We start from the raw sequence: 27,954 nt of genomic DNA, 5'->3' as shown, positions 1-27,954 counted from the left end.
CTCACAGTATCATTGTTAGGAAAATAGAACAGGTAGGTTATTTTTATATCCTTCAGAAAATTGTGTCTGCATTCACTGAGCATAACTTACAAAAAAGGGAAAAATGAGAAGGTAAATGAGTATGAGACTTCAGTTAGTATTTAGACTAGATTATTTTTTCTGTATTTAAAAATTCATGTTTTTAAAATATTTTCTTATTGCCACTTAAGTATATCCAAACTTGTAAAATTGTAAATTTATTATCTACTTCTAAGCATTGTAAGAAGAGAGAAATAAAAGATTAATTCAGTGTAGAGATCAGTGTCATGGAGATTTTCATTCTTTCTTTGAAATCTATAAATCAGTGTTATTTACCTAAAATTTGTAAATGTAAAGTATATGTTATAATTGCTTACACAGTATTTTCTGAACATCATATAGGTATCTTTTTCTACACCTGACACTCAAAACATACGTGATAATTTACCATATATTTACATTAGTATATTCAATGATATCCTCTGAGTTCAGAAAATGACAATGTACCAAAATGTAGAATTTGATATTAATAAAGGGATTTCTTTGGAAGGAATGATGCTAAAGCTGAAACTCCAATACTTTGGCCACCTCATGTGAAGAGCTGACTCATTGGAAAAGACTCTGATGCTGGGAGGGACTGGGGGCAGGAGGAGAAGGGGACGACAGGATGAGATGGCTGGATGGTATCACTGACTCGATGGACGTGAGTCTGAGTGAACTCCAGGAGTTGGTGATGGACAGGGAGGCCTGGTGTGCTGTGATCCATGGGGTTGCAAAGAGTCGGACACGACTGAGCGACTGAACTGAACTGAAAAATTTCATCGAACGATATTATATTCAATAATTCTATGTCAAATATAACCACTGACTTTATTAAATCTTAAACAATGAATGTAATTCAAAACTTTTCTTTTGGACTAGAAGAATTCAATATGATTATTTTACGAGTTAACTGGTTTCTTCCAGACAAATTAAAATCCAGTGATCACTTTTCTGCATATATTCTATTCTTGATGTGTGTGAAGAAAGAAACAGTTAATGAGAACTGCAAAACCTGGAAAAAAGGGAAACAATAAGAGATTAAAATGTAATCAATAAGAATAATTTGTAAAGTTAACACCATATAATCACCAAAATGTATTCTGCAAAGAGAAAAGGGAGGAAGGAGGGTGAGACCATTTCCAAGTAAGATACATATCATTGTGAATAAGAAGTCAGCAGAGTAAGTCTTGTAGGGTAGCCCAGATGTCACCAAGTTCATTTACAGAGAGGGTGAAGGAATGGACTACTCAATTTTAATTACATGGGCTATCACTGGGCTAGATGCTATGATAAACTGCTGATGTTTTGTGTTCATCATTTTTCTAACGTCATCACTTCCAAAAAAACTGCCTCTTTTTGTTATAGGATCATGAAAGATGGTCTGGAAAGAGTAGATGATAAACGGGAACACAATAATATCCCCCATTCAGTCTTATCTTAATTGCCTCAGGATGAATACAATAGAGAATAAACATTTAAAAAGAGTATCAATGCTTACAAGACTGTCTTGTTTACCACCATCCTGAGACTAAACACTCTTACCAGTTGAAAAGCATTTATGGAACTCTAGGTGAGGGCCCTGCTTGTTGTTCGGTTGCTAAGTTGTATCCTGGTCTTTACATGCCAGGTTTCCCTGCCCTTCAACCATTTCCCAAACTCATGTCCATTGACTTGGTGATGCCATCCAGCCATCTCATCCTCTGTCACCCTCTTCTCCACCTGCCCTCAATCTTTTTCAGCATCAGGGTCTTTTCCAATAAGTTGGCTCTTCACATCACGTGGCCAAAGTATTGGAGCTTTAGCATCAGTCCTTCCCATGAATATTCAGGACTTATTTCCTTTAGAATTGAGTGGTTTAATCTCTTTGTCCAAGGGATTCTCAAGAGTCTTCTCCAGCATCACAATTCAAAAGCATCAATTCTTCAGCATTCAGCCTTCTTTATGGTCCAATTCTCACATCTGTACATGACTGCTGGAAAAGCCATACCTTTGACTATGCAAAACTTTGTTGGCTAAGTGATGTCTCTGCTTTTTAATACTCTGTCTAGATTTGTCATAGCTTTCCTTCCAGGGAGCAAGCATTTTTTTTTTTTTTTTTTAATTTCATGGCTACAGTCACTGTCTGCAGTGACTTTGAAACTGCCTTAAAACACACACACACACACACACACACACACACACACACACACACACAAAGAAAAGAAAATATGTCACTGCTTCCACTTTTTCCCCATCTGTTTGCCATGAAGTGATGGGACTGGCTACCATGGTCTTAGTTTTTTGAATGTTGAGTTTTAAGCCAGCTTTTTCACTCTCTTCTTTCACCCTCTTCAAGAGGCTCTTTATTTCCTCATTACATTCTGTTATTAGAGTGGTATCATCTGCATATCTGAGGTTGTTGATACTTCTTTGTGGATCAACATAAATTAAATTTGCTATCCTATTTCGGCCAAATCACATGTTATATATTTATTCTGTTATACTCTACACAATAATAATCTATACAGTCTTACAATTTCTTTGAATCCATACCCTTCACTAGCTTTTATTGGTTTGCACTGGGACTGGAAAATTAAGTACTATTTCTGAACCTCGATTTTGCAGTTGGCACCCTGGAAGTCAAGGAATATGTAGATTTTGCTTCCTATTGTATCTCTAGCATCTAGTACAGGACCTGACACATAGTAGATGTTCAAATTTATTGAATGAATGAATGAAGCAATGAATGAAAGAATGTATGATTGAATACATTTACTAATGTCAAACATCTGCCTAGATTTAAGAAATTTGCCAGTGTACACACTGCCAATCATGGTCAACTCACTGCCAAGACTGAAGTTTTTTTTTTTAAGTATTTTAAGTATTTATTTAAGTATTTTTTTAAGTAGTTTCGTTTCACTAAGAAACGAAATCACTACCTCCCAGGAGAACAACTTATTTTTTTTATAAAGCCATTAAAAAAATCTGTTTATATTTTTTTGAACATGCCATGCAGCCTGTGGGATTTTAGTTCTCCAACCAGGAATCAAACCCAAGCCCCCTGCATTGGAAGTGGGGTGTCTTAACCAACTGGACTGCCACGAAAGTCCTGGATGATCATGATTTCCAGGTTCCACCCAGGCTGATCTAAGGATATTACCCTCAGTTGGGACCTCCTGTGTGTGAACAGTTTCAGGGTCCTGGCTCCTATTGGACTAATTAGTCTGCATAGGTCTCCATCTGGTTGTTCTACAGTCTATCCCATATACTTTATACTTATTTTTTTTTAATCTTTAAATATACAAACAAAAACTTACCTCTGAAGCCAAAAGTCCAAAATTAATTCCAATTAATGTCAAAGCATTAGCATGATACCATGTGCTGATTTTATTTTCACAACCCTAAGGAAAAGAACTTACTTAGATTGACTTGGAGATATAAATGGTTTTATACATAATTCCATTACAGAGAAGAGACACAGAGATTAGTAATGTACAAAAGTCTAAAAAGTAAGTCAACATCTAACTGGAAACTGGACTTTTAGCCCAGAGAGCTTCCTACAATAGCAAGATGCCTCAGTTGCTACTTTTTAAGCTGCTAAGATGTTGTCAAGTAGTTGAAATCAGAAATTTATTAAGTTTTGAGAGGGGTTTGATTTTCTGAACACTACTGAAATTCAGCAGGGCAGATACTATTGCCTAACATGCTATTTCCCAAAGAGAACCTTTCTTGGAGAATCCTCCAAATGGAGATTCCTTAAATGGAAATTCCTTAAGTGGAGATTAAATGGAATCCTTAAATGGAGAATCCTCCATTTCTCTATGAATGAATGATGTTAATGAAAGACATCTTAAAATTAGAATAACATCAATATATAAACAACACAAAGTATTAGAAGTTATTGGATGGAAATCCCTAGTTTATCATGTCCTATATCTGTAGACAGAAGTTGCTACAGATGAACCTCTTCTCTGGTTTCTGCCGCCTTTATGTGAACACCACCCTTGACACATCTGGGATTTCCTCCCTTAGTTTTTGCCAAACCTCATGCCTCTTTATTTCTACTGTTGCAGTTCCTTTACCAGTCCTATACAACGGAGATTCGCCAAAAGGATCTTCTCTGTCAAAAGATGGTTGCTGCTGCTGCTAAGTAACTTCAGTCGTATCCGATTCTGTGCGACCCCATAGACGGCAGCCCACCAGGCTCCTGTCCCTGGGATTCTCCAGGCAAGAACACTGGAGTGGGTTGCCATTTCCTTCTCCAATGCATGAAAGTGAAAAGTGAAAGTGAAGTCACTCAGTCATGTCCAACTCTCTGCAACTCCATGGACTGCAGCCCACCAGGCTCCTCTGCCCATGGGATTTTCCAGGCGAGAGTACTGGAGTGGGGTGCCATTGCCTTCTCCAAAAGATGGTTGAGGAGAGAGTTAATGGAATCCCAAGTTCTAGGCACACTTAGATCACATAACCCAGAAAGTTTAATGACTTTGTTATGTAACTGATATAATCCACTTCACTGTGGTTTTATTAGCAAGGTGCTTAAGAACCTAATAACCATGAATGGCATTGTTTTTAATACAACAATTTGCTCAGGATTCTAAAATGACTTGCAAAAAATAAAAGCAAAAACAAAAAAAACAGGGTACTGTAAACACTTGGAGAAGCCTTGGCTTATATTTACCTGTAGGTATGTTGCATTCAGTGGCTCATCACAAAACCACTTTCTTAATGTAGAATTTGTGCAAGAACATGGCACCTGTTCTGAATTTTCTTTATTCTTATTCTTGGTCCAATCTGTGTAATTTTTTCGGCCACAACACTGAAACTAGAAAAATGATTCTATAAGTTTTACTATAGAATATTCAAAATGCAGTCAATTATATGACTCCTATGCTTCTCAAAGTGGTTTTATGATAAATTTATTAATTTATTCTGCATTGAAATATAACAGATTAAACAAATATATTTTTGTTTGTTTAAACAAAAATATTTTTTTGTTGCTGTTGTTGCTATGGTTGATATTAATCAGAATTAAAGATCTCTACTCATATAAGTGAGCTGTTTGAATGAAATTGTTATATCTGAATTTACCTTATAAAGTTCAGGATGAAAGATATACTTGACTTACTAAATCACGTTTAGAGCCAGAACATGGGAGGGAGAATCCCTTGAGCTATACCTTCTCCTAACTATAACAGTTTTCTTTATGATTTATTCAAAATATTCTGCCATATGTGTTTAATATACATAGAGACTCAGGGTTGTTTCTAAATTCTTAGGGTTAATGTAAGATGTTAACCTTATATTTTGTATTGTGTGAAAAGTTGCCACAAAAAAAAAAAAAAGAAAGTAATAAGGAAAAGATTCAGAAGTGATCAAGCATCTATGAAATGTCTCATTTCCAGTCCTATCAAGTTGAGTTGAAAGGATGTGAAAGAATCAGTTTATATATTTGTCACCTAGAAAATAAGAGAAAGTTAAAGTGAGTAGATCATTATTTTCTAAACTTGTTATTGTAAATTATAGCATCAGTACCACCTATGTTGCAATATGTGCCAACAATTTGGCACCGTCTTAGAAACATCAAATGACTAACATAGTACTTTAGAGACTGGGTACTGAAAGTCAGTTAAACAATCAAATCTACATATATTATCTCAATGCTCAATGGTATTCATGGCTAGGAAACATAAGTTGGATTCTCATTAATGACAGTGATGTCATACATATAGACATGTTTTCCTGCTGCTGCTGCTGCTAAGTCGCTTCAGTTGTGTCCGACTCTGTGCGACCCCATAGACGGCAGCCCACCAGGCTCCCCCGTCCCTGGGATTCTCCAGGCAAGAACACTGGAGTGGGTTGCCATTTTCTTCTCCAATGCATGAAAGTGAAAAGTGAAAGTGAAGTCACTCAGTCGTTTTCCTGATTTATCAGTTAATGACCATAGGAAGGTTTGATACACTGCTATCACTCATAATGCTATCTGAAAATGCAATACCTTTTCAGATCACATACACCAAAGAAAAAATAAGGTGAATAAAATCATTTATAATAAATTTAAATTCTCCTAATAAGCATTTGTTATTAAATATACTAAAAATAGTAACTGTTTATGTGAAACTCTGGAATAGCACTTGAGCACAAAATCTAGTGTAGATTGTCAGGGACTGAATTTTGGCTGTGCCATCTATTAGCCATGTGGCACTGGCTAAGTTATGAATTTCTCTACCTTCATCTACAAAATGAAGATAATAGTTCTTATCTCATTGGATTGAGAGGACTAAATGAGTTAATATATGCAAAGCACCTAAAAAAGGACCTGGAGCTACGTAAATGTTTCCTATTTTTTTTCTTAATCAAGCACTTAACTATGTTCCTGTGTCGATCTATTCTTGTAACCATTTGGCTGAGTACACACATTCCCTTACCTTGCCAAGAAACATGTGAACAGTGAAATGATAATCCTAACAACATCAGCTAACAAGTGTTAGGTTGATACTGTGTCCCAGATCCAAGGCTTTCTATGTATTATGTATATATTACTTCCTTTATTCTTGACAACCAGAGGTAGGGGTTATTCTGCCTATTTTGTTAATATGGTACCTGAAGTTAAGAAGATTTCTTATCCAGGATCATAAAGTTACCACATGGCAAACCTGATGTTTAGGCTCAAATGGGAACCATCAGGATACTCTGCTGCCCAGCAGGGACTGGGCTTAGAATTTATCTCCCCCTGGATGCCACAGAGTAGATTATTGTTACACTTGGCAGAAGACTCCCAACACTTTTACAGCTGAATCCAGGTTAAAATGACCACCCATCAACTGACCCAGAAAAGCAGATACACCTTACAAAAGAAGGGTAAAACTCAAGATCTGTAAGTTTAGACAATCCTATGCCACCTCATTTGTTTAGAAGAAATACAAGAACCTCTCATTCCTGTGCCCATCGCCTGTCCTTCCTTGTCTTCCCACCTCTCAGCTGTCACCTTTGGTGTCTCATTTTTTACTTTCATGATAATTTCATCTTACCGTTTTCTGCAGAGCATTCAGAATCATCCACTTGGGTGTATCTTGAGGAAAATCCTCAGATCCATACTCAGAAATGATGGAATCAATTTTATCATGCCATGCTTGGTGAACCTGTTGCAAATTTCATTAAAAATGAAAATTTTATAGAAACTTCCCTTATGCTTCCTCATAAAAAGTATTCAAACTCAGTTTGTTGTTTTCAACTTATTTCTAGGTGTTTTATTTTTCTTCCTATCATTATTTTTAGCAATGAGCAAGTGTGAATACCTTTGGTATTTTACACTATGATCTATAGGAAGACTACATTAGACTTCTTTTATGATTAGGAAGAAAGTTATGTGCTGCTCTCCTCAATGTTGAAAGGTTCTAACATTTTTTTCTCATAATCTCAGGAAAAATTGTGAAAGACTTATAAATGGAAAAGATGACTGAGGATCTTTTCAATGAAAACTAGGTTTTCTCTAGTATACCTTCAGGGTTCTCTGATTCTATGAGTCTGTACTTTTCACAGTTTTTAATTTATTTTACAACTTTGTAAGTTGTATATTTGTTGGTCTCAGTCTCCCAATTCAAATGATTCTTTGTTGGAGAGAATTGCAGATGAACTTTTCCTGGTGGGGATAAAACTGATCCCTTTCCTTTCAAAGTCAGTTTTTATGTCAGTTTTTGTATCTATATAAATGTTTTCTCTTTGTACTCTTCTTCTAATTGGTTTTTATATCTAAACTAGTTCCCACATTAATCAAGATGTTAAATAAAACTATTGATCTGAATCTACTGTATATTTTACAAGAATTACATTTTTCAATTTAAAAATTATCTTTTCATAATGCTAAAGCAAAAATAATCATATCTGAACGTTTGGGGGGAAATTGCTATTTTGAAATCTAGATATTGAATGGGTAATTTTTAATAGGAACTTATATAAGCATTTAAAAGTTTATATGGCTTTCATAACTAAGTCCTAATTTGGTCCTAAAAATAGTAAAAGGTAGAAATTCAGACAGCATTTTCATTTTATGAACCATGATATAGATACTCAGAGAATATGATCATTTCCTTTGTTTACATGAATGAAGAAGAGGTGTGACTTCTAAACCTAATTCATTTGAAATCTAGTCTAATACTTTCTCATTGTCATATGCTATCTTTGAATAATGAAAACTAAATAACTGGTTGGAATAATACAATAATTAAGACATCTGTACATGTTAAACTCTTACACACTTACATCTAAGAAGATTAGAATGATATAATGTGTTATTCATATAATCTATTTCACATATTCTCTGAGTTAATTTTTATTCAAAATAGAAAATGATGTTTTTCTATTTTATACTCTTGTGATGACAGAGAGACATATCCTCATTAACCTTTTAAGCTTAACTTGGGAGATTGAGAGTGCCTATGAATCAAACTTTAGTATATGAGTAAAAATGATTTTCATATATAATCTAGGTTACTACTATATAAATAAAATACATGTAAATACATTTACATGTATTTCTCTGTTCAAAACCTCAGTTTCTGTTCTAGAAAGCAGGACTTACAATGCATCTCTAGGATTTGTTACGAGATCAATAATATAGTGCCAATAAAGTGCCTATCACATTCTTTGGCACACGGTGGTTATTATTAAATGATAGATTTTTATTATTCTTAAGATAGGTGGAGAGGAGTATCTGAATAATACTTAAGTAAATATGGGTGACATTGATTAACTATATCCATGTGTTAAAGGCCCTTAAGTCTGATATTCAGGTTCTATCACCAGGTCCAAAAGTTAGAGGATGATGTGTTGGGATCAAGACAGCTTTACAGGACTCACTTGATTGTGTGTGCTGTGCACACACACATTTTTTTCATGCGGAGAGAAGAAATTTTATATATAAATGCCAAGTCATTAACAATAGGCCCTAGGTAATTAGATACCCAGGACAGATGCCAAGCACAAGAGAGCAAATGAGGTTGGAAAGCAATGGTGCTATACAGAAAAGATTTTGTTGAGGTTTGGCCATTAATTAGGAGTTTATATATATATATATATATAATTTGCTTTAATTTTATATATATATATATATATATAGAGAGAGAGAGAGAGAGAGAGAAGGCAAGTGCAAGTGAGAGAGAGAAAGAGTTTGAAGGCTAGGAACCATAGGAATTGCTCAGGGTCTCCTTCAAAATTAAATAAGGGAAGGACTTCCCTGGTGGCCCAGGGGTTAAGAATCCACCTGCCAGTGCGGGGCACATGGGTTCAATCCCTGGTCTGGGAAAACCCCACATGCTTCGGGGAAACTAAGCCTGTGCTCTGTGACTACTGAGGCCTGCATGCCTAGAGCACGTGCTCTGCAACAACAGAAGCCATCTCAATAAGAAACCTGTGCAACACAGTGAAGAGTTGCCTGTGCTCACCGCAACTAGAGGAAGCCTGCAGGCAGCAACAAAGACCCAGCACACCCAAAAAATAAATAAATAAAAATTATTTTTTAAAAGTCAAATAAGGGAAGGTAGAGAGCTCTCAAATAGCTACCCTGTTACAGGGACTTTACAACTGTCAGTTAATGATAACTCTATAAGGTAGTAGATGAAGACATAGGTTTAAGGACTGACTTCAAGTCTATGCTCTTAGTGCTATAAGACAGTCTCCCAGGATACAAAAATAGACCTTGACTGCACTGAAATACTGAAGGTTCTTAAAGAATTAAAAGTAACTATAGGTTGTAAAGAGGTAAGTTGTGTTACCGAAAAGTTTTCAGGAAATTTATTATATGCTTTTTTGAACTTAAAAAAATATAAATCATCCGTTAATTTAATTGTCACTTATGGCCATAACTATACAAATTTATGAATTATTCAGTACATCTTATTTAAATGAAATTGTTAAATTTAAAATTAGTACTAATTAGTATCTTTAGAAAGTCTAAAGCTATTTCTTTACAAAAACAGAATATAGTACAGTGATGTGGTTACTAGTGATAGCCAGGGTTGGCTGAGGGGGCCAGTTTTGGATCCCCCACTCTAAGTATTATCTCCTTTTCCCCCACATTTTTTGTCATTTACAACAACATTCTGCGTCTCCTGCAGACAGAGTTAAGACATGAACTCTGTCCTCCATTCCAATCTGACCCTTGTCTCCTTTCCATTACACGATTCTAGTACTTCTATTTCATCCCTTTTCCCCTAAAGACATATACTTACCTTTAGCTTTTACTATAGGTTTAATATAGGTTCAGGTCTCATAATCTACAACATCTGATTTTCCTATTTTTCAAATAGAAAGATGATGTTTCCATACCTCTTCTTTCTTTGCAAAGATGAGTGTTGAAAGTAAAACCTGAACACCAACAGCCCACATCAACAGTGCTGCATACTACGAGAAAAGAGACACAGAGATGAGAACTATGCTCCTAATATATTTTTTAGATACTACAGTGATGGAAAATGCACATCATATGAAATATGCAGTCTTAAAATATACAGAAAACAAAGATCATGGCATCCGATCCCATCACTTCACAGGAAATAGATGGGGAAACAGTGGAAACAGTGTCAGACTTTATTTTTCTGGGCTCCAAAATCACTACACATGGTGACTGCAGCCATGAAATTAAAAGACGCTAACTCCTTGGAAGGAAAGTTATGACCAACCTAGATAGCATATTGAAAAACAGAGACATTACTTTGCCAACAAAGGTTCATCTAGTCAAGGCTATGGTTTTTCCTGTGGTCATGTATGGATGTGAGAGTTGGACTGTGAAGAAGGCTGAGCGCTGAAGAATTGATGCTTTTGAACTGTGGTGTTGGAGAAGACTCTTGATAGTCCCTTGGACTGCAAGGAGATCCAACCAGTCCATTCTGAAGAAGATCAGCCCTGGGATTTCTTTGGAAGGAATGATGCTAAAGCTGAAACTCCAGTACTTTGGCCACCTCATGAGAAGAGTTGACTCATTGGAAAAGACTCTGATGCTGGGAGGGATTGGGGGCAAGAGGAGAAGAGGACGACAGAGGATGAGATGGCTGGATGGCATCACTGACTCGATGGACATGAGTCTCAGTGAACTCCGGGAGTTGGTGATGGACAGGGAGGCCTGGCGTGCTGCGATTCATGGGGTCGCAAAGAGTCGGACACGACTGAGCGACTGATCTAATCTGATCTGAAAATATACATGGGTATTACTGAAGTTTCCTGTTCTCATACACATGAGTGAAATCCTTACATCAAAAGGCAAAAAAATCAATGAACATTTGGATAAGAGTAAGATAGAAAGAAGTGATAATATTTCATGAGAACTCTAACAGACTACTTTGTCCTATGGAGTTGATGACGATACCTTCTTCATTCAGATCTAAAACTCATAGAGGGGAATTTAAATATCTTGACTTCCACTTAACACCATTCCGCTAACACTAGAGAACTCACTAAATTGTAACCAGACATAAACTATTCCATCATGCACAAAGCAAGGACAGCATTAACGACAACAGCAACAAAATAATGAGAAAGTAACAAAGGCAATGGCAATAGTAGAGTCTATATGCATATTCGGACTATTGCTTTGAGAACTAAAACTACTTCAAGGCCAAAGAAAATGATTTTTGCACTATTTGACTATTTTCTTGTTTCAAAACTTATGGCCACTGCCATCTTCTTCACTATAGCGGCACAGTGTTACATATTATCTAGAATTCAAAATAACTTCTAAAGTAACTTGTCTGAATATTTTACTAAATAAAATACAAGAATGATTTAGTATTATTAGTTTACATATTTTAAACATTTAATACTTTAAAACAGTCCATTAACATTGCTTACTTGACATACATTGTATTTCCTATTTTCAGGGACAAAAATAGGTTTTTGTCTTTAGTACTGTTTAGAAGTTTAGGTTTTTAAGACTTCTAAACACGATACCTCACTTAATCTTCATTATCAAGAAATAGTGGTGAAGACAGGTAGAGACAGAGAAAATGTGCAAAACAATTTTTTTTTTAAGTTACTGGATTTCTTTTCAATGGCAAGCTGGCTGAGGTCTACTGGACTCTCCTGGGTTTCTGATTCAATGGCAGTATGAAATGTTACATTTGCCTAAGCTATTATTCAACTCTGTAGAGAGTTAATTTACAGAACTGTGATAGTATCAATAATACAAAATTCCCATCATAATGCAAATGATTACTATTCATAAAAATACAAATGAATACAGTTTATAGAGAATATAAATCTCCACAAGTCTAATTCTCATTTAAACCAGTTGTTACTTCTTACTGGTGGTTCCCCTATTAATTAATTAATTATTTAAATAAAGTCTCTGACATATGTTCATTTTCATACAGGTTATTCATGATTTTATCCTTGAAAATTATTATCTTTTAACCTCAGTTAGATGTCTATAGAAATAAGATTAAAACTTTCCACAAGCTATTTCCATCCCAGTTGCCATATTCAAAATCAGAAGTCCCATGAGAAAACTATGCTAAAGGCCCTAGAATAAAAGAAAGATAAAATTTGAGAGTTGAAGGTATGCCTTTGAGGAGAATAAGAAGAGAGAGTGAGGTCTTTTTTTCCAGGTATTGCCAGGATAAGGTGGCAAGACCCCAGAGGGACGTGAAGGTGTGGTTCCAAATCTGCCTAAAATGCTTCTGCCCCGGGTAATATTCAAATAACAACACGTAGCAATTACTAACAATAGGCAGCAACTAATTCCTGTGCAAAAATCACTGCAGATGGTGACTGCAGCCATGAAATCAAAAGACGCTTACTCCTTGGAAGGAAAGTTATGTCCAACCTAGATAGCATATTCAAAAGCAGAGACATCACTTTGCCAACAAAGGTCCGTCTAGTCAAGGCTATGGTTTTTCCAGCGGTCATGTATGGATGTGAGAGTTTGACTGTGAAGAAGGCTGAGTGCCAAAGAATTGATGCCTTTGAACTGTGGTGTTGCAGAAGACTCTTGAGAGTCCCTTGGACTGCAAGGAGATCCAACCAGTCCATTCTGAAAGAGATCAGCCCTGCGATTTCTTTGGAAGGAATGATGCTAAAGCTGAAACTCCAGTAGTTTGGCCACCTCATGCGAAGAGTTGACTCATTAGAAAAGACTCTGATGCTGGGAGGGATTGGGGGCAAGAGGAGAAGGGGACGACAGAGGATGAGATGGCTGGATGGCATCACTGACTCGATGGACGTGAGTCTGAGTGAACTCTGGGAGTTGGTGATTGACAGGGAGGCCTGGTGTGCTGCGATTCATGGGGTCACAAAGAGTTGGACATGACTGAGGGACTGAACTGAACTGAATTCCTCTGCCAGGCATGACTCCTTTAATTGCTGTGTCATTGACAGGGTTGAATGTCTTGGGTCTCAGGGGGGGGTAAACTGCAGGAAAGGAACTGAGGTAACTGTTCCTTACCAGTCCTTCACAAAAAAATTTCACCAATATGCCTGTACTGGTATATACTGGATGAAGAGCAACCCTGGTTTGCTGCTCTAGGCCATTCAAACAGCAAATGCATAGTCCTGAAGGAACCACATCAGCTGGGAAAGGGAGTGCTTTCATGGTAACTGGTGTAGACTGATAACAAAATCCAGAATGATTACCAGGACTTGCCATGCTACATAAGAGTTAGGTATTCTTGGCAAGAGGCACAGTTGGCTACATTTGAATTTCCTATCTGCATCACAGGAAAGTGCCTGTGAATTAAAACTAATTTGAGGACTTCCTGGTGGTCCAGTGGCTAAGACTCCGAGTTCCCAATGCAGGGGTCCTGGATTCGATCCCTGGTCAGGGAACTAGATCCCACATGAAACAACTGAAGAGCCCACAGGCTGCAACTGAGACCTGATGCAGTCAAATAGTTGTGAAGTCACACCTGACTCTTTTGCGACCCCATGGGCTGTAGCCCACCAGGCTCCTCTGTCCATAGGATTTCCCAGGGCAAGAATACTGCAGTGGGTTGCCATTTCCTTCTCCAATTTGATTTAAAGAAAATGTTAAAAGCTATATTTCATCTGAAGATATTAAGAGGAGGTGAAAAGAACATACAGAAGAACTATACAAAAAAGATCTTAATGTCCCAGATAACCACAATGGTTTGATCATTCACATAAAGCCAGACATCTTGGAGTACGTAGTCAAGTGGGCCTTAGGAAGCATCACTATGAACAAAGCTAGTGGAGGTGATGGAATTCCAGCTGAGCTATTTCAAATCCTAAAAGATGATGCTGTTAAAAGTGCTGCACTCAACATGCCAGCAAATATGGAAAACTCAGCAGTGGCCACACGACTGGAATTGGTCAGTTTTCATTCCAATCCCAAAAAAGGCAATGCCAAAGGATGTTCAAACTACTGCACAGTAGCACTCATTTCACACGCTAGCAAAGTAATGCTCAGAATTCTCCAAACCAGGCTTCAAGAGTACCTGAACCGAAAACTTCCAGATGTTCAAGCTGGATTTAGAAAAGACAGAGGAAACAGAGATCAAATTGCCAACATCCTCTGCATCATAGAAAAAAACACAAGAAAATTTAGGAAAAACATCTATTTCTGCTTCATTGATTACTCTAAAGTCCTTGACTGTGTGGATCACAAAAAACTCTGGAAAATTCTTAGAGAATGGGAATACCAGACCACCTTACCTGACTCCTGAGAAACCAGTATGCAGGTCAGGAAGCAACAGTTCGAACTGGACATGGAACAGACTGGTTCCAAATTGGGAAAGGAGCACATTAAGGCTGTATATTGTCACCCTGTTTATTTAACTTCTATGCAGAGTGCATCATGCAAAATGCTAGATAGGATGAAGCACAAGCTGGAATCAAGATTGTGGGGAGAAATATCAATCACCTCAGATATGTAGATGGCACCACCCTTATGGCAGAAAGCGAAGTGTAACTGAAGAGCTCCTTGATGAAGGTGAAAGAAAAGAGTGAAAAGGCTGGTTTAAAACTCAACACTCAGAAAACTAAGATCATGGCATCTGGTCCCATCACTTCAGGCCAAATAGATGGGGAAACAATGGAAACAGTGACAGACTATTTTGGGGGGCTCCAGAATCACTGAACGTGGTGACTACAGCCATGAAATTAAAAGACGCTTGCCCCTTGGAAGAAAAGTTATGACTAACCTAGACAGCATATTAAAAAGCAGAGACATTACTTTGCCAACAAAGGTCCATCTAGTCAAAGCTATGATTTTTCCAGTAGTCATGTATGAATGTGGAAATTGGACTATAATGAAGGCTGAGTGCCAAAGAATTGATGCTTTTGAGCTGTGGTGTTGTAGAAGACTCTTGAGAGTCCCTTGGATTGCAAGATCAAACCAGTTAATCAAATCGGTCTTGAATATTCATTGGAACGGATGATGCTGAAGCTGAAAGTCCAATACTTTAGTCACCCGATGAGAAGAGAGCCTACTCATTAGAAAAGACCCAGATACTGGGAAAGATTGAGGGCAGGAGGAGAAGGGGACGACAGAGGATGAGATGGTTGAATGGCATCACTGACTCAATGGACGTGAGTTTGAGCAGGCTCTGGGAACTGGTGAAGGACAGGGAAGCCTGGTGTGCTGCAGTGCCTGGGGTCGAGAAGAGTTGGACACGACTGAGTGACTGAACAACAACACAGTTCGCCTGAATCTGTGGATTGGCATGTGATCCACACCATTCTCCTGAATGGTAAATGGCTCAACTTCAGATTTGTCTTCCTTATTTTGAGTTATCTTTTCATGTATATGCCTGGGGAGAGAGTGTGTGCTAACCAGATACCAGAGTCTGGCCCCCTCAGCAGTTATGTTTCTCTTTGTTAAATTATATATTGTGATCTCAACTATAAGTTAGCATCCCACATGGTACACCCACAGGGAGAAAATGTGCCAACTACAGGCCATTGTTTCCTTTTTCCTCCTAAGCTTCAATGTTCATTGACTTTAACACATTCTATTCTGATTTTAGTCTTCATGTTTAAGTTTAGTTAGCTGTAGTTCGCCTTAGGCAATGGATACATATTGACCCTGTGTTGAAAATTAATATCAATGTGTTAAGTGTTGAGGTCCAGATTTGGTCCACTGAAAACTCAGCAAGAAAATTCTGTCTAAGCAAAGATTCTTGGGAGGGAGCACTTCATTGCCTTGCTCCCAAGAGCCCATTGTACTGCAGTGTTCCAGCGACATAAATCATTTTTGCTCACTTGTGTAATTTGAACACTGAAAATCAAAGCTACAAATTCAGACTACTGAAATGAAATACGTACCAGAATTAGGAGCCACCTGATCTCATTGTGAATTCCCAAATAACCCAAGAGACAAAGAAGAAGAATAGCAGATCCAGTTCCAATCAAAATTCGAAAAATATACACTGTCAAGTGATTATTTTCATCTGTGGAAACCACGAAATAGCTATTATTAAGTGATACGTGTTTTCTATTTAATAATAAATGCAGCAACCCAAGATTTCCCTAAGAAGCTGTTGCCAAATCACTAGGATTCTCTTTCTCTCTCTCTTTTTAATCTCATTCTAGCACCTCTTACTTATTCTTAAGGACTTTTCTTCCTCTAATGACATGATAGAGAATTTCTTCAATCTCGGAAGATCTCTTTAAGTTAACCTTGTTTTTAATGTCTTCTATGAAAGAAGACAACGTTTTCTTGAGTGAATTCTTCTATGTATAACATAACATCCAAACATTTATGTATTCATTCATTCATTCATCAAAAATAGTACCTAACATATGTGGGCTTCCTTAGTGGCGCAGCGATAAAGAATCTGCCTGCCAATGCAGGAGATGTGGGTTCGATCCCTGGATCGGGAATATCCCCTGGAGAAGAAAATGACAACCCACCTGAGTATTCTTGTCTGGGAAATCCTATGGACAGAAAGAGGCTGGTGGGCTACAGTCCATGGGGTCACAAAAAAGTCGGATATGACTTAGCAACTAACGAACACCCTAACATGTGGGTTAAGTTTCCCTTGTATGAGACCCTGAGTTTATTGCTAATATGGCCCAATTAAAAGTATATTTTATTCTCTCCCCATCTAGACTGAACTCTCTGAGCTAGAGACTATATATATATATATATATATATATTTATATAGTCAACAGACTAATTGTTAAATGCTTAGTGCTATGGCACAGATGTGAAAGAAAAGTGAAAGTGAAGTCGCTCAGTCGTGTCCGACTCTTTGCGACCCCATGGACTGTAGCCCTCCAGGCTCCTCTGTCCATGAGATTCTCCAGGTAAGAATACTGGAGTGGGTAGTGCCTAACAAATACTTTTTAAAAGGGAGAATGAATACATTACATACGCCCTAGGTTTTATGGCAGAAGAGTAGAGACAGTGGGCAGTGGTGTGCTGGAAAAAGATTGTTCTGGCACATAAAGCCAAGGCTTAAATTCTCACAAAATCTGTAAGCTAACTCAGTCCACATTGGCACCTTAAAACTGGCTATCCTAGGATTCTTTACACCACAGAAATCAGCACATAAAAAACAAACAAACAATACTCCATTGCAGAATACTTACTGGCACAGCACTGAGTAGAAAAGCAGCTAATCCAGTAGGAGGAGGAGGTGAAGGTAGGCAAGATTACTGGAGAAGGTAACACTTGAGTTCAGGCTCTGAATTATAATTGGAAATCTCTACATTGGAATGGTGGAAGCATTCTGAGGCACAGAACGGTGCAATGTGTATAGGAAACTTAGCCTTGCTGGCAGTTAACTGTTTCAGGCAGGTGAGACTGGGAAGGTTTGCAGGAATGAAATTATGTGTTGTTTTCGAGTCTTCCTCATGGAATTAAGCTCCATGAGGACATGCCCTTTATCTTTCTTGTACACTACTGTATCCTTAGCTCATGGGATAGTGCCTAATGATATATACATATATCCATTCTGTATGTATGTATATATACATATCCTTCTTTAGCCATTCATGCATTCATGTTCAGTTGTTTCGACATAGGGAATATTATACTTCTAACCATGTGATGGTGATAGGATATGGTAACTGAGTCGTTTTTTTTTTTTTTTTGGCTGTGTTGGGTCTTTGCCACTCTGCTCAAGCTTTCTCTAGCTGTGGAGAGCTGGGACCACTCCCTGCTTCAGCTTGCGGGCCTCCCGCTGTGATGACTTCCCTTGTTGCATAGCACAGGCTTGAGGCATGGGCTTCAGCAGTTGCAACTCCCTGACTCTAGGACCCTTGGGCTCGGTAGCTGTGGTTCTGAGGTCTAGAGTACAGGCTCAGTAGTTGTGGTGAATGAGATTAGTTCCCCTGCAGTATGTGGGATCTTCCCGGATCAGGGATCAAACCCCGGTCTCCTGCATTGGCAGGCAGATTCGTATCCACTGCGCCACAAGGGAAGTTCGGTTACTGAGTTTTAAAAGAGATTATTTAACTTGGGTAGTGAAACTATATTGATCTCCATTATCTTTTAACATTTATAAATCTGTAAAAGTCTAGAGTTAGCAGAACTGCAATCCTCTATTTCTCTCATCTCTCTTGCCCAGAGTTTCTAGCTTTTTCTCTCAAAATTCTCTCTCCTTTATGATCTTGGATTTAAGACTTATTATTTAATAAGGCGTTTATAGAACCAACTGACAAAGACCTTCTGAGGAAAAATTGAATAGTACTTTATGAACATTAGGGAAACACTGCCACCTGCTGACTAAGTCACGTACTCGGTTGCTTAATATTGAATGCCTTATTTGATTTAGAGAAAGCAAAATAGATACATACCCAAAGCTGTGAAAAAATTATTTCCATCTAATAAAAGCCATGTACCAAATCCCATGAGTAAAAGTCTCAGAACCTACAAAAAATAGCCAATACTTATTTTTTAACTAACTGCTAATAAAAATGTATATCTTCTTTAGTAAGTAATTATGCAGAAACTTACCAAGAAAGCTCCATTAACGAGATTAAGACAGTATTTAAAAATCAACTTTTTGTTTTTCCTTAACATTTTTTTCTCCACATGTACTGATGATTCTGAAAAGATAAGCACAACTTTTACTATAAACACCACAGTAATAACTTGAAATAATTCTGCTTACTCATATCTTTTATTTGCATATTTTTTCCTCACACCAGCAGTCAGTATAACATTCCTCTTTGTTCTCCCGAATATAACAAAATATTGAAGAGTGTCTTGAAACTGTGTCTGTCTTTATCTGCATTTTTTGTCCAGGCAGTTGAGATCAAAGGGCATTTGTATAGCATGTCAAGAGTTGCCATACTGAATTTCCTGCAGTTTTCAGAAAGTAAATATTTTTGTTTCCAGTCATAACACACCTTGTTCTCCTTGCCAGAAATCTTTCCTTTCCATCTGACTGCATTCCTCTTTCCCAGAATAATGTTATCTCAGAAGCCTTTCCCTAATCTCAGTTTGTTGCCTATTTTCATCTTTGTCTCCCTTCCCATGTAGACTTACCTTTACTCAGAGAGAATAGATCTTGTATATAATAAACCCAAGTCTAACATATAGTGGGAACCATGTGTTACAAACACAGATGTGTTGAATCAGTCAATCAACAGGTGGATTATATTATTTAACTAGTTTACAATTTACTTTGTTATATAGTACAGTGAAAAGAACTAAAGGTGGTTTAAAAAAACTGTTTTCCAGATACCCTATTTTCCTAAAATATTTGTGGAAAAGTCAACACTTATCCTACTGATTTTGAGTGCTTGGTTTATTAGATACGTAGGTTTTACCTTTTCTTGGGTATATTCCTGGGTTTTCTTTTTTCTTTCACTTTTTCAATTCTAGGTAACTCATATTTTAAAAAGTACTGTGGTTTACAATGTTTCAATACATGCAGTGGATAACTGACACAGTGACACTGTGAAAGTGAAACAGCAATATAAGCCCCTGTGCCCCTTGGAAGGAAAAGGCTTTTGCTTTAGTCTCCCAGGCCTCCACTGAGTCTCAAAAGGCTGACTCAAGAGGTAATGATTAGGAAATGTGACGATGTAGAAACAAAGAATAGCTGTTGCGCTGGGAACTGGTAACAATTTAGACTAGAAATCTGCCACACAGCAGAACCACTGAACTCATAGTTCCCTGAAAGATACAGATAAAGGCCTGACACATTCCTAAGTTATTTTTATAAGAAACAGACCCCTACCAGATGAAAACTGCTGACCATAAGAACACAGACCCTAGAGTGGTTGAAACCCAAGGACTGATGATGCTTAAGACTTCACCTTGATGCCAACCAATCCAAGAATTGTGTATGAGCTGATCACATACCCCCGAAACCGCCTCCCTCACACTGCCTTTAACCCCTTCCCCAAAAGCCACCTGGGAGCTTGGATCTTTCGAGCGTGCGCAGCCTGTTCTCCTTGCTTGATGCCCTGCAATAAACATTGCGCTTTCCTCTAGCACAACCCAGTGTCAGTGGATTGGCTTTACTGCATGTGAGCAAGTGGACCCAAGTTTGATTCAGTAACAAAAGCAGGTTTAGTAAGACTAATTTGAAGCTGTCTGTCCCTAGTTAGGAAGAAACCAATCCATTTGTTAAACTGAAAGATGCCTCAGAAAGCGGAAAGTAAGAGACGTGTAGGACAGCACCCACCCACTTTCCTCTTTATTTCATTCTAAGGCCATATTCCTCCTAAAAACCCCCAAGGTATTTCTCCCAGCTTCAGGAGTGTCTCCAGGCTTTATCTTCCACCCTCTGCCTCGACCTCTTCTGCTGCTGTTTGGTTTCTCCACTTTCTGTCCTCCAGTCTTATTCGTGGATTCCTCCAGTGCCTGGACTTTCTGGATGGGACACTCAGTGGGAAAGACTGCCCGAATTTTTTTGTTTGTTTGTTTATTTCCAAGATGCTTTAGATCTACATTTTAGCTTCAGTTTTACTTACATGAGAAAGCTGTGATCCTTTTCTGAACAAGAAAGTGAAAAAGTTGCTGTCGTGTCTGACTCTTTGCAACCCCATCGACTTAGTCCATGGAATTCTCCAAGCCGGACTACTGGAGTGGGTAGCCTTTCCCTTCTCCAGGGGATCTTCCCAACCCAGGGATCAAAACCCAGGTCTCCCACATTGCAGGTGGATTCTTTACCAGCTGAGCCACAAGGGAAGCACAAGAATACTGGAGTGGGTAGCCTATCCCTTCCCCAGTGGATCTTCCAGACTCAGGAATCGAACTGGAGTCTCCTGCATTGCAGGTGGATTCTTTACCAACTGAGCTATGAGAGAAGCTACTTAAGCCCTAATTCCTGGCTTCTGTTTCTCTATAAACCAGAAAGAGAAAGAAAACTAATAAGTGAGAACTCTTTACAGGGACTCTGGTGTGGAATGTTGAACAAGAGGCTTGCCTGTTGATTTGATAGTAGTTAGCAGGTTAGAGTCAAGGTTAAAATGTTTTATGAAAGGATCCAAATACAAAAAATAAACTGAAGTATATTCTCTCTCAGTTCAAGATATGTAATTGGTTCTCTACTGGGAAATCATCCTAGAAATGTGGGGTTTTGCTCCAGCCTGTTAAAATATATGGCTCCCAGTGGAAACAGTGGTTGACTTTATTTTTCTGGGCTTCAAAATCACTGTAGGTGGCGATTGCAGCAATGAAATTAAAAGACGCTTACTCCTTGGAAGGAAAGTTATGACCAACCTAGACAGCATATTAAAAAGTAGAGACATTACTTTGCTAACAAAGGTCTGTCTAGTCAAGGCTATGGTTTTTCCAGTGGTCATGTATGGATGTGAGAGTTGGACTATAAAGAAAGCTGAGTGCCAAAGAATTGATGCTTTTGAACTGTGGTGCTGGAGAAGACTCTTGAGAGTCCCTTGGACTGCAAGGAGATCCAGCCAGTCCATCCTAAAGGAGATCAGTCTTGGGTGTTCATTGGAAGGAGTGGTGTTGAGGCTGAAACTCCAACACTTTGGCCACCTGATGCAAAGAGCTGACTCATTGGGAAAGACCCTGATGCTGAGAAAGATTGAGGGCAGGAGGAAAAGGGGAAGACAGAGGATGAGATGGTTGGATGACATCATCGACTCGATGGACATGGGTTTGGGTGGACTCCGGGAGTTGGTGATGGACAGGGAGGCCTGGCATGCTGCGGTTCATGGGGTCACAAAGAGTCAGACACGACTAAGTGACTGAACTGAACTGAACTGAAATCTACTCAAGGTGCAATCCTCTACAGTCAGCAGGAAGAGGATGAGTAAACTTAGGTGAGCATCTTTTAAACATGTAAGGTGGAAGTTGCATACTTCTCTTCTGCTTCTCTTCTTTGACACACAGCAGTTAGTCACATGGCAATTCTCAACTAGAAGTGGAGGTACCTATATGCCCACGATGAAGAAAAGAAGTGAATTAGGGTGGGAAAAGCCAAACAAAATGCTCAACAGGAAACTGTGATATGAAAGATAATCAGAGAGAGAAAAATACGGCTTTGACATATTTCAGTGTGCTTTACTATGAATAAAAAAAGAATCAAAGATGATCAGAAAGATTTTTTACAATGGGAAAATAAAAGAATAATGATAATCACTGGAATTGTTTGAAAAAGATTCATAAATTCTATTAATTTAATATTTAAACATTCAGGTTGAATTGATAAACGAAAACCTTGTGGTTAAGCACTGTAAATTTAGGGCAGGCATGTGGAGAGCATAGACAATATAGAATTGGGGGTCGTCCATAGAGAGCTGATATCTTGAGAATAAATGAAGGAGATGAGGGACCAACTATAGATTACAATAAGCAGAGGTTTGATTACAGAAAATGACATAATTAGGAATTTGGATTTTATAGTCAAGGCTATGGTTTTTCCTGTGGTCATGTATGTATGTGAGAGTTGGACTGTGAAGAAGGCTGAGCGCTGAAGAATTGATGCTTTTGAACTGTGGTGTTGGAGAAGACTCTTGAGAGTCCCTTGGACTGCAAGGAGATCCAACCAGTCCATTCTGAAGGTGATCAGCCCTGGGATTTCTTTGGAAGGAATGATGCTAAAGCTGAAACTCCAGTACTTTGGCCACCTCATGTGAAGAGTTGACTCATTGGAAAAGACTCTGATGCTGGGAGGGATTGGGGGCAAGAGGAGAAGGGGACGACAGAGGATGAGATGGCTGGATGGCATCACTGACTCAATGGACGTGAGTCTGAGTGAACTCTGGGAGTTGGTGATGGACAGGGAGGCCTGGCGTGCTGCGATTCATGGGGTCAAAAAGAGTCGGACACGACTGAGCGACTGATCTGATCTGATCTGATTTTTATGTATGTATGTATTTACTTATTTAATTTTATTTTTTGGTCACGCCTGTATAGCATGTGGGATCTTATTTCCCCAACCAGGGATCAAACCCATGCTCCATACATTGGAAGTATACAGTTTCAACCACTGGACAGCCAAGGAAATCCCTAGATTTTTAAAAAATCAGACTTTATGAAATGAGAAAACAACCATTTCCAAAATAGCGTTACATGAGACAGATGTCAAAGAGGGAGAGAATTCTGAACTCTCCAAGTCAGCTGACTTGGTTAAGCAGGATGGTCACGGTAACTTCAAAACAGTAGAGCTTTAGTCCATTTAGACCATTTTCTATTAATTGTTTATGTTTCACCACCTATGTCAGTCAAACTATTTTTTTTTCCCCTTCCCTTATGCTGAAGTAAAAAGCTTGTTGAATAACTGGACTCTGAAAGTTTTCTCTCTCTTTAAAGAGAATAGTTAGAAAAGAATGTGGTTGGGAGTGATGGTAAATCACAAATTGGATCAGAAATTTTTAAAAATTCCCCCTTTTTAGACAGTGAGTCAATCCGATCAGTTGCAGAGTTATACTATTGACTGATGAAGGTTTGAAAGTTCTCTTTGCAGAAGAATTTTTTTTTTGTTCAATTCTACATTAGAAAAATAAAATATTGGTTTGGGGATGTGATAAAAATTTAGATATTTTTTCTTTTGGTAGTTCTTTCTCAATAATAAATGAACCACTTCTAAAAGTAATCACAAAGTTTGGAAAGCTTTTGTTCACAGAGGTTTAATAGTATAGAGAGGAAGATGATTAATTACTCAGACCAGCCTGTTCTTTGTTTTCTTCATTTTAGGGAAAAAAAATTATGTAGATACCACATGAAGATACAGAAACAATTGTGGTAAGATCGTGAATCCTGTTGATATTTGAAAAGTGAGAAAAGAGATTATGGCACTTGATAGTTATTTTTTTCTTTGTTTCCAGAATGGACAAAAGCCCATGATCACACTAAGTTATCATTTAGATTTGTTTGCTTTTACAGTTGAGACTAAGCCCCACCCCCTGCCTGTCCCATCCATCACTTGAGACTTCACTTCCATTGTGTGCACGTTTGTTAGAGAGCAGGGTGTTAGGCTATAGTATTTGTTTAACCTCCCTAAGAACTGTTCAAGGTATCTCTCCTGAAAGCTGCTAATTTATGGTCTAGCAGACTTATATTATATGCAGATAGTAATTAACTGTGAATAAAAGAATGAGAAGTGTGAGGCGAAGAAGCAAACTGAATGCTTCACCAATAGCAACCCAGAACTGTCTCCTGACCCTGCACCTTGTAGGGAGGCAGGCAGTTTTTCGCTCTTGTGTTTTAAAAGCTGGAACTGAATCGTGCCGTATTTCCCATTGCTGCTGAAACCACCCATAGACGACACGCTGCCTATGTGCAGTGTCATGTATCTTAATGCCAGTCCTTTGCTTTACATGACATAAATAAGTTGGTGGTTTTGTTTCAGTGTCGTAGAGATTTTTTTCTTGTTTTTTAGTTTTGCTTTTACAGATGGTAAAGAGTCTGCTTGCAGTGTGTGAGGCTCGAGTTTGATCCCTAGGTCTGGAAGATCCCCTGCAGAGGGAAATGGCAACCCACTCCAGTATTCTTGCCTGAGAAAACCCCATGGACAGAGGAGCCTGGCAGGCTACAGTCAATGGGGTCACTAAGAGTAGGACACAACTGAGTGACTTCACTTTACTTTACTCCAGTTGGGCTGCTATAACAAAATACCAAAAACTAAGTAGTCAATAGAAATTTATTTCTCACAACTGTGGAAGCTGGAAGTCTGAGATAAAGGTGCAAAGTTTCAGACTTCTTTTATCCTCATATGGCATAGGGAGCTCTGTGGGATCTCTTCGGTAAGATCACTAATCCCATTCACGAGTGCCCCACCCTCATAAACTAATCACCTCCTCTTAAAGGTCCCATCTTCCAACACCACCACATTGGGTGTAAGGATTTCAACATGTGAGTTTTGAGGAGGCACAAACATTCAGACCACAGCAAACAGTTCAAGTTAAAGAGAACACATCAAACCAGGTGTCTTAGCAACAAGCAAGGAAGCCCTAAGCCATGTTGGCACAGAATGGTAAGAGATGGTTATGTGCTGATCTTTTCAGTTATAAGCCTCACATACTAAAAAGGTTGTCAGTGAAAATGATTTGCTTACACAAAGGTACACAAGTTAGTGCAGTTCCTATGTAAATATTTGTGATGTGGTAGACATATTTTATTTTGCTATAGACAAAGAATTTGGTTTTAACTTAAATAAAGTCCTGGTATGGTATTTCTTTGGTTTATTCCCTGATTCGTTAATAAATGGTCCAACAGCAGAGATTTTTTTTAATAGCACAAATGCTATAGGTAAAGACAATTTACAGTAACTCGCCTATTCATAAGTGTCATTTTTCATTAGTTAAATAATACTCTAATAACTGTTTTTTAAGTTCCTTCTAAATGCCAGAAGATGGGAACACACACACACAAATGAATAAATAAGACAAACCATTAGGGAACCAAATCTGTGGACAACTTTGAATTGTGTGTTGGGGGTTCAGAGTCTGGGAATAAATGGAACTGGGAAGTTTCAGAAAGGAGGTGAATTTGAAGTAATCCTTGAAGAATAATTAAGAGGGCTCCAGTCAGACAAAAGGGGCTTCCCCAGTGGCTCAGTAGGAAAGAATATGGTTGCAATTTAAGAGACATATAAGATGCAAGCTCAATCCCTGGGTCAGGAAGGTCCCCTGGAAAAGGGAATGGCAACCCACTCCAGTATTCTTCTTCCCTGGAGAATCCCAGGGACAGAGGAGCCTGGCAGGCTCAGTCCATGGGATTGCAATAGAGTTGGACAAGACTTACTGACTAAACAACAACAACTTCCTAACTAACTACGTATCACTTATTGCTGGGAAAATCCCAAGGACAGAGGAACTTGGCAGGCTACAGTCCATAGAGTCATAAAGAGTCATACACCACTGAGCACAAAGACACATAGATAAAAACAGGTTAGAAGAGGAAGTTTTCAATACAGATGGAACACTGTTCCAGGCTTTGGAGTGAAGTGCATGAGGGCTTGAGTAGAGTGGCAAGAGATGACAGATGAGGCTGGAGAAGTAGACCCAGTAAAGATTGTGAGGGATCATGAGTGCTTTGCTAACAATTTGCAAACCGTCATAGACTATAAATCAATTCAACTTGAAACTACTGTTTAACTATGCAGCATTTAGCAAAAATCTATTTAATTGTACTCTTCCTAGAAATTATACCCTAAGTGGATTATGTTATTTTTTTTCATAACCCTTTAACTTGAGTAGGTTTGTGTGTGTGTGTGTGGTTTGTTTGTTTTTAATAAGTAATTTGAAAGTATGAGTTGCAGAAACATGCGCCACAAATTAATCTTCAGCAGAACTTCCAGGATTCTTCTTTTTTGCTATGAATTTGTTTGACAAGGTAAGCATTAATAAGGAAAGAAATTCAAACATCTTCAAATTAGTTGTTTAAAGTCAGTTTTAGAAATTAATTGATTACTAATGGATTTTATATTCTTTAGGAAAAGCATGAATAGTTTCATAATTACAAATAAAATTTTAAGTTTAATGTGAATTGCAACAAAATATGTTAGTTCAAACATTTTAAATAAAGAGTTTGAAAGTTTGTAATCAGCAACAAAACTAAACTAAAAAAAGGAAAATTGTTACTTGAGTATGGTCTTTAATAATAAAAATATCCAAAATTCAATTCTAAAACCAGGAGTAGTTTATTTTGAAAATCATTTTCTTTCTTGAATGAAGAGATAATGTGTTTTTTTAATATCAAAAGTCTACTGATTTCTCACTTTGTATTATTAATTCTTAAGTTGACACAATGCATTTTATTATTCAATTGTTACCAGGAAACATGGTCTATTTTCTTTCAAAGGCTCAATGATATTGTTTGCGTTTAGCTTAATGTATATCAGATAGCTTCTACAATTACGCTTAACTACTTCCTCTTGGAATTTAATGCTTCATTTTTAAACTTAAAAAAAAATGAAAATCAGTTGTATACATTTTCTTCACCAGTAATAGGAACTTTATGAATTTTTAAGTTAAAATTAAATGTTATGATATAAACTTAAATTCAAATTTCATATTAAAACAATGTGTGTCACGCTCAATGTTTTACAGTAAAACATATTCCAGAATATAATTTCTTAATTTCTCACCCCACACATCCATTCACTTAAAAAATTTTGATAGTCATTGCTGATTGATTTTTTTCTATTTTAAAAGAAACTTGGTGTCATGCGAGGCAAACAATTTATTGGCTTTTCTTCTATACTTCCAGGCCTCACAAATCACTATTCAGGAGTAAGTTTTTGTGGAGTGCACAATTTATACACGAGCAACTCAACATTCACTAGAGTCACATAATAAAAACAGATAGGTAAGAGACAATTTAAAAGTCAGGCTACCCTTAATTGGGTAGCTGTAACAAAGTGTCGTTTCTTTATTATTACTTTCCAAAATTAATTAAATATTAAAATCTACCTGGAATAAAATGTAAGTTCCTCACCGAGCTCCTGAGATGAAGCGTTCGTTCTAGTTTGGAATGGAGTTAGTTTGTCCTGCTGGGGCACCTGTAAAGCCCTTCTTCCTTGGGATTGGCGGTTG

The 27,954-nt window shown here is 37.8% G+C and overlaps 1 protein-coding gene across 2 annotated transcripts; it reads right to left on the bottom strand.

The window, feature by feature from the left end:
- Positions 1-869: 869 nt before the first annotated feature.
- Positions 870-27,925, bottom strand: TSPAN19 (tetraspanin 19). Of its 2 annotated transcripts, none has more exons than XM_027543223.1 (9): positions 27,857-27,925; positions 18,950-19,041; positions 18,790-18,862; positions 16,312-16,436; positions 10,366-10,440; positions 7,071-7,181; positions 4,721-4,864; positions 3,357-3,440; positions 870-1,072 (listed from the first exon to the last, which is right to left on the bottom strand). In XM_027543223.1, exons 2-9 carry the CDS (start codon positions 19,013-19,015, stop codon positions 1,004-1,006), a joined length of 747 nt encoding a protein of 248 aa, XP_027399024.1. In that variant the 5' UTR covers positions 19,016-19,041; positions 27,857-27,925; the 3' UTR covers positions 870-1,003. The 2 variants fall into 2 exon arrangements, with proteins under 2 accessions (XP_027399024.1, XP_027399023.1); XM_027543222.1 differs by having other exon boundaries at positions 27,832-27,892.
- Positions 27,926-27,954: the final 29 nt, after the last annotated feature.

Source organism: Bos indicus x Bos taurus, chromosome 5 (genome assembly GCF_003369695.1).
Source record: "Bos indicus x Bos taurus breed Angus x Brahman F1 hybrid chromosome 5, Bos_hybrid_MaternalHap_v2.0, whole genome shotgun sequence".
NCBI lineage: Eukaryota > Metazoa > Chordata > Mammalia > Artiodactyla > Bovidae > Bos > Bos indicus x Bos taurus.
This window is presented reverse-complemented; position numbering and strand designations above follow the sequence as displayed.